Source organism: Oncorhynchus kisutch, linkage group LG8 (assembly GCF_002021735.2).
Source record: "Oncorhynchus kisutch isolate 150728-3 linkage group LG8, Okis_V2, whole genome shotgun sequence".
In the NCBI taxonomy this organism is placed as follows: Eukaryota; Metazoa; Chordata; class Actinopteri; order Salmoniformes; family Salmonidae; genus Oncorhynchus; species Oncorhynchus kisutch.
The window spans coordinates 31296998-31304465 of NC_034181.2; the positions used below are offsets into that span (position 1 = coordinate 31296998).

Here is a 7468-nt window from a genome sequence, read left to right on the forward strand (position 1 = left end):
TGGAACTTTGGAAATAGCAGAAGGCTATATCACACTTTTTGTGAATCTCGAGCCTATTGTTTTGTTTGCTTTTCTTTTCGTCCTATAGCCTAACATTGTATATTGGAAATATGGCTGTGTGGGAACCCTAACCCTAAAAATGGTATCAATTTAACCTTTTTTAAATTATTATTTCTCGCTGCTATGAAAGAATAAGGTCCTTCTGCGCTCAATACCTGTACCACAAGCCATGTCTATTAATGTTCGGACCGAGCGTCAGGCTGTGGACTATTATTATAGGCTTACAATGGAGCCTAATGTAAATATGACATTTGATTACTTTGTAAATTGAACATCTGGATCCCTATTGTCATCTGTAAATAAAATCACAACTTCTACACCTGACCCTGCCTGCCTCCTGCAACATTTATGTTGTACTGTACATAGCCCTTTTTTTACACACTCCTTTAGACCATAGGCTATGTGCCAAGTGAGAGATAAGTATTGGATCCTTTGCTGTGCTGCATTTGCACCAATAGAGGGCATCTCCACTTCATGATACAGTAGGTGTTAGCCAGACTCATTTCAATAAGGGGTGCATAATGAAACATGGAACATCTGGACAACTTTTGGCGGTGCTGTATTGAGGCAAAAAGTAGAGAAAAGTGATTTGTACATTAAATGTGTAATGTATTCATTACAAACAGTATGAATTACACAAAATACAATTGATACTGTAGGCCTACTAATAACAAAGAGAGAACAATAAGCCAGACACAGTATTTCACCGGATGTATAAATGTGAAGCATCCGGTTGTAGTTTCCACTCACTACCAAATATGGTGAGGAGAAGCCCAGTGGCCAGCAGTGGGAGAAAATTGAGAAATGTTTTTGGCTGACATTCTTCTCATTTTCTCATCAATGAAACATTTGCTCTACATAAAGTTTTCTGTTTCCAAAACTAGATTCTGTAACAAACAGAGTGGACAGCATTTTGTAGACTTGACCCTTTTCCAAAGTTGTCAAAAATCGAATTTTTTAGAAGAATTCAAGGGCGAATTGAGTTATTGCACACACACACACTTCAGTGCCCTAACGGAAATATGATAATAAATGCTAGAACACGCTAATAGGATCTCACTAGCTCATGCTTGGCTCTGCTCACCTCCTTGCTTGTTCGGCCCACTAGGATTCATTTGCTCCCATTGGAAACAACAGGCTTTGGTCCATCTTGGGTTAATTATACAAATATTTGACAAGTCAAAATGTGCAAAATATCCACATCAATTTGGTTTCATATTCAACTATTCCTCAACTCAGTCAGGAACATAGCACTGAGGTACTGAATAAAAACAGAAGCCTGATAGTCCAAACCAAGACTTCCTGACTGGGTGGAAACAAAACAACAGACTGTAACACATTATTATGTAGGGTGGAAGACTAATGCCTTCCTAGGCTAAAGGGTCAGATTCTAAAAAGCCAACATCTGGTGGGGCCAGCCAAGTGAAAGCTACTACATATCTGCACCATCCTATGAACTTTAGGCACACAATGGTGGTCTATAGGAGAGACAGAGACCAGTGTCCACATGATATGAGAAATGCAATCTTAATTACTCCGCTTGTTTAATAGTCAGGGTAGAGGATGACATAGCCAGGATACTGGATAAACAGGGTTTGTGCATTTACAATTAAGATAGGCATCGGGGGAAAACATTAAACAGGAAAGAGACTCAAAGACGTACACACGGGATAAAGACACTGTGAGAAGATACATCCTACAGTGAAACTTACTCACAGAGGGATCTGGGGGAGAGAGGTAGACAGAGAAAGAATTCAAGGTGAACCTTATCAAACAAAACATCTTAATACAATGTTTACATGAAAGCAACTCATGTTTGAAATTAAGTTGGACCCTAAAATATCCATGCACTGGTAAAGTTTTTCTACTTAATGTACTAGGCTACATTATCTACTTAGAAAGGTAAGTCAAATCAACCTGACCTCTGTTGAGATCCAATCTGTCATATAAAATACGGGGAATAAACAAAAGTGGGGGTCTAATGAATTGACAATAATTGTAAGTACATCTCTAAAACAAACATGTTATTTGCATTTGATCTGCAGTGTAATAAAAAAAGGGAAAGTAAAATTGAACGTAGAATGAGTAGCTTTCCATGGTGTGGTGTGGTAGGGAAGAGAGATGTCAAGGGAAGCTGATGGAGGTAATAGGCGAGGGCAGAGGGCATGTGGAGGAAAACGGATCTGTTTGTCATCCCTAGATTATTGTTATTACAAACAGAGTCTCAATTCTCAGAGGACTAGTGCCACTGCAACACCCCCCTTTCCCAGGCAGAGGTCAGGCAGAAAATGGTAGAGCACAACAAACAAACAGCCGTTGAACAATGTATTTGTTGGTTAAGGAGCCGGCCCAAATCTGCTGAACACATTACCCACTCCAAGACGGCTGGCCACCCACCCTGACCCCTCCCTGGCACTAGCAGCCCACTGCAGGCGAAGACACAAGGGTCACTTACTCCCCTAGACCTGCGGTAACAGGGGCCTTTAACCCAGGCCATGGCTGTAATGAATATGACTATCCTGTTACAAACACTTAGTAATAAATCTCTCAATAATACATCTCACAGCTGAAATAACGGGCACAAGACAAAGGGCCACATCCCCAGATCTTCCAAGTCCTATCTGATCACATCACAATAGTATTTCCACTATTGAACAGTAATATTTTATTCATTAATCCTGCCATTTCTAAAGATTTCTAAAGATCAGGGAGACACTGGTAAATACAGTTGTACATTGAATTTCTTGTACTAACAAATAAATATAAATAATTTTGGTTAATTTTAGTCACACATCTCACATATATGAACTGGCATGACATAAAGAGATCTTAAAATAATAAAACAATGTAATTGAGCACAGCAGGTCTGTCCCTATCATTAGTCATCTAGGTCATATGGGTGGCAGGTAGCCTAGCAGTTAAGAGTGCTGGGCCAGTAAGCGAAAAGTCGAATCCCCGAGCTGACTAGGTGAAAAATCTGTCTGTGCCGTTGAGCAAGGCACTTAACCCTAACTGTTCCAGATAAGATTGTCTGCTAAATGACTAAAATAAAATCTAATTACATCAACACAGGGCCGGCTCAAGCAGGTCGAATCTTTTAGTGGCCCCCCTCTGGTCTGAGGAGAGAAAAATGTACTTTTTAAAGTGAATTTCCTGTAATTATACACATTTTGCAATGGGGCATAGAGAAAATGTTGCCATTTTAAAGCAATTTATCTGCAGTTCTACACATTTTGTCATGGGGCAGAGAAAACATTTAGCAATTTTATAACACCTTAAAAGCAATTCGACTCATTTTGCAATGGGGAAGAGATGCAGTTTCAGTCAAAAGTTTGGACATACTCATTCAAGGGTTTTTGTTCATTTTTACTATTTTCTACATTGTAGAATAATAGTGAAGACATCAAAACTATGACATAACACATATTGAATCATGTGGTAACCAAAAAAGTGTTAAACAAATCCAAATATATTTGAGATTTGAGATTCTTCAAAGTAGCCACCCCTTGCTTTGATGACAACTTTGCACACTCTTGGCATTCTCTCAACCAGCTTTTTTATAAAAAAAATTATTTGACCTTTATTTAACCAGGTAGGCAAGTTGAGAACAAGTTCTCATTTACAATTGCGACCTGGCCAAGATAAAGCAAAGCAGTTCGACAGATAAAATGACACAGAGTTACACATGGAGTAAAAACAAACATACAGTCAATAATGCAGTATAAACAAGTCTATATACAATGTGAGCAAATGAGGTGAGAAGGGAGGTAAAGGCAAAAAAGGCCATGATGGCAAAGTAAATACAATATAGCAAGTAAAAGCTTCATGAGATAGTCACCAGGAATGCATTTCAATTAACAGGTGTGCCTTGTTAAAAGTTAATTTGTTGAATTTCTTTCCTTCTTAATGTGTTTGAGCCAATCAGTTGTGTTGTGACAAGGTAGGGTTGGTATACAGAAGAAAGTCCTATTTGGTAAAAAACCAAGTCCATATTATTGCAAAAACAGCTCAAATAAGCAAAGAGTCATGACAGTCCATCGTTACTTTAAGACATGAAGGTCAGTCAATCCGAAACTTTTAAAGTTTCTTCAAGTGCAGTCGCAAAAACCCTCAAGCTCTATGATGAAATTAGCTCTCACGAGCACCACCACAGGAAAGGAATAGTTACCTCTGCTGCAGAGGATATGTTCATTAGAGTTTCCAGCCTCAGAAAATGCAGCCCAAATAAATGCTTCACAGAGTTCAAGTAACAGACACATCTCAACATCAACTGTTCAGAGGAGACTGTGTGAATCAGGCCTTCATGGTCGAATTGCTGCAAAGAAATCACTAAAGGACACAAATAAGAAGAAGAGACTTGCTTGGGCCAAGAAACACGAGCAATTGACATTTGATTTGCTGGTGACACTGTCTGTGATGTATTTAGAATTCAAAGTACAGTTAACCAGCATGGCTACCACAGCATTCTGCAGTGATACGCCATCCCATCTGGTTTGCGCTTAGTGGGACTATCATTTTTTTCTAACAGGAAAATGAACCAATACACCTCCAGGCTGTGGAAGGTCTATTTGACCAAAAAGGAGAGTGATGGAGTGCTGCATCAGATGACCTGGCCTCCACAATCACCCAACCTCAACCCAATTGAGATGGTTTGGGATGAGTTGGACTGGAGAGTGAAGGAAAAGCAGCCAACAAGTGCTCAGCATAAGTGGGAACTCCTTTAAGACTGTTGGAAAACCTTTCCAGGTGAAGCTGGTTGAGAAAATGCCAAGAGTGTGCAAAGCTGTCATTAAGGCAAAGGGTGGCTACTTTGAAGAATCTCAAATATAACATATATTTTGACTTGTTTAACACTTTTTTGGTTACTACATTATTCCATCTGTGTTATTTCATAGTTTTGATGTCTTCACTACTATTCTACAATGGAGAAAATAGTAAAAATAAAGAAACTCTTGAATGAGAAGGTGTGTCCAAACTTTTGACTGGTACTTTACATTTGTGAAGATTTCTGCAGTTCTACACATTTGACATTGAGGCGTAGAGAAAATTGTGCAACTTAATTAAACTAATTCATGCAATTCTAATCATTTGCTATGTGGCAGAGATGCATTTGATTCGACTAGATGACCCGCCTCGCCAGTCGCTGCTGCTGTCATGACCACTACAGTATTAGTATAAATTGAGGCGCCAGTAAGATATGAGTCAGCCCAGTGTCCGGGACAACATTCCGTACTTGGCTTGCGCGCTTCTTTCAAGCCTTAGTCTACATTCGTTGGCAAATAAATTGGATTACTAACTGCAGAAATGTCGGAGACTGTCAAGCCACTAACTTCATTTTTCATCGAGGACATCTTGTCCATTAAAGAAAAGACACGGCTAAACGTAAGGTGCTCTTCTTCACACAAGTCCAAGGAGGGATGCGCTCAATGGAATAACCAACAGCACGATCAGGTATCACAGTCCGCGGAACTTTGCGCAAAGCACACCGCATTTGGAGCGCGGAAAGGTGAGCACATTGGGATCTTATTTAGGCAACTTAAAGAAAGTGTAGGCCTATAGGCAAATTTATATTTTGACGGGGGTGTGCCAGATTCCCTGGAATCATACACATTTATAAAAGGTAATATTCGATATATGAACCCGTGGAGTAGGCAGCTCACCTGTCAATTGCCAAATGTTGACCACAAACGGGCTAATCATTACTTTCTTTTACAGATTCCATTGCCAGCTCTAGTTCCAGCACCCCAGATGCTATGAACCGTTTTACATCAGCGGGAAAACAGAAACGCTCGCGCGCTGCCTTTTCGCATCTGCAAGTACTAGAACTGGAGACTAAATTTAACCACCAGAAGTACCTGTCCGCTCCTGAAAGAGCCAATCTTGCTAACACGTTGAGACTGACGGAGACGCAAATTAAAATCTGGTTTCAGAACAGAAGATACAAAACCAAACGCAAGCAGCAAGCTACGGAGTACTGTAAGGATTTATTTCAAAAGTCAGAAGGACTAAATACAGAGGACGATTTAGTCAGAGCATCACTTCTCACCACGTTGTACAAAACATATCAATTCCGACCATATGTGTATGACTTTAATCGCACATGGAGACCAACTCTGTGGTGAACATTAAATCTACTGGATAATATTAATGTCAATATGGTCACTATTCCTTATGAGGGAGCATGTTAAGCTAATTATGTAACAGGTATTTGATCTACTTTTCTATGGCTATACACTGTAACCTACCTATGTCATAAACTGTCAGCTGTCATTCTTTTATATTTGTAGCCTATACCTCTATAAGTATGTTATCACAGCAAAAATAGTTATTTATTTGTTTTTTCCTGAAAATGTATGTTGCAAGAAAATAAAGAGTGACTGATTTGAAGTTGAGACTAAGTAACTCAAATGATATTGCAGTGTCAAGGTCTATGAAAAGTTTTGCCAGCTGTAGTAATAGAAGTCAGTACCCATGCAGCTCACCATTTCATTTAGGGAGTAGCCTAGTTATGGTTATTAAAAATGAAACAGTGTTTACTCAAGTTTACTCTTTCCATTTTCCTGAGTTACAGCTAAGCAAGCATAAATGGCACTATTCTGAGCTCTGAGATGATTAAGATAAAGAACACTATGTACTCGGCCATGGCTGGTTGTGGAAATAAGGTATGACTCAACAGTTATTTTGCCATTTCTTGACAAACACCTCTCCCTGTGCGAGCCATAAGTGTTGCTTTAAACTGAATGTATATACTTACATGCAGGAATGAATGCTTGAAATAGGGTCTACAGAAACTGTTGCTCGAGGCAAACAATGGTTGTACCTGTAGTTAAACTCTGATAATACTAGCAAATTGCATGAGCAGATAAGGGTTTGGCTGGAAAACCTGAGTGATGAGGGCCTTCTCTAAACAACAATGCTTGTCTTCTTTAACAGATAAATAGCCCCTATCCATCAATTTAAACTGAGATTTGATTCGACATCAACTTGTCTTTAAAAAAAACCTAGAGTCTAAACCCTGTCTGAGCCGGGGAGGGGTTCTACTAAGCCAGTGGTTCCCAAACTTTTTAAAGTCCCGTACCCCTTCAAACATTCAACCTCCAGCTGCTTACCCCCTCTAGCACCAGGGTCAGCACACTCTCAAATGTTGTTTTTTTTGCCATCATTGTAAGCCTGTAAGCCTGCCACACACATATTTATTAAACATAAGAATGAGTGTGAGTTTTTGTCACAACCCGGGTCGTGGAAGGTGACAAAGAGCTCTTATAGGACCAGGGCACAAATAATAATATAATAATAATCAATAATTTTGCTCTTTATTTAACCATCTTACATATAAAACTGTATTTGTTCATCAAAATTGTGAATAACTCACCACAGGTTAATAAGAAGGGTGTGCTTGAAAGGACGC

At 39.4% G+C, this 7468-nt stretch overlaps 1 protein-coding gene across 1 annotated transcript; it reads left to right on the forward strand.

Annotated features, from left to right (window-relative positions):
- Nucleotides 1–5091: 5091 nt before the first annotated feature.
- nkx3-1 (NK3 homeobox 1) lies at nt 5092–6452 on the forward strand. The gene is made up of 2 exons (XM_020488761.2): nt 5092–5566; nt 5776–6452. Exons 1-2 carry the CDS (start codon nt 5365–5367, stop codon nt 6180–6182), a joined length of 609 nt encoding a protein of 202 aa, XP_020344350.1. The 5' UTR covers nt 5092–5364; the 3' UTR covers nt 6183–6452.
- The last annotated feature ends 1016 nt before the right edge of the window (nt 6453–7468 follow it).

What these genes read in the sequence shown, in the direction of transcription:
- nkx3-1 (XM_020488761.2), top strand. Translation starts at nt 5,365, where the DNA reads ATGTCGGAGACTGTCAAGCCACTAACTTCATTTTTCATCGAGGACATC. An exon ending in CGCATTTGGAGCGCGGAAAG is followed by an intron (nt 5,567 to 5,775) that starts GTGAGCACATTG and finishes TTTCTTTTACAG; the next exon opens with ATTCCATTGCCAGCTCTAGT.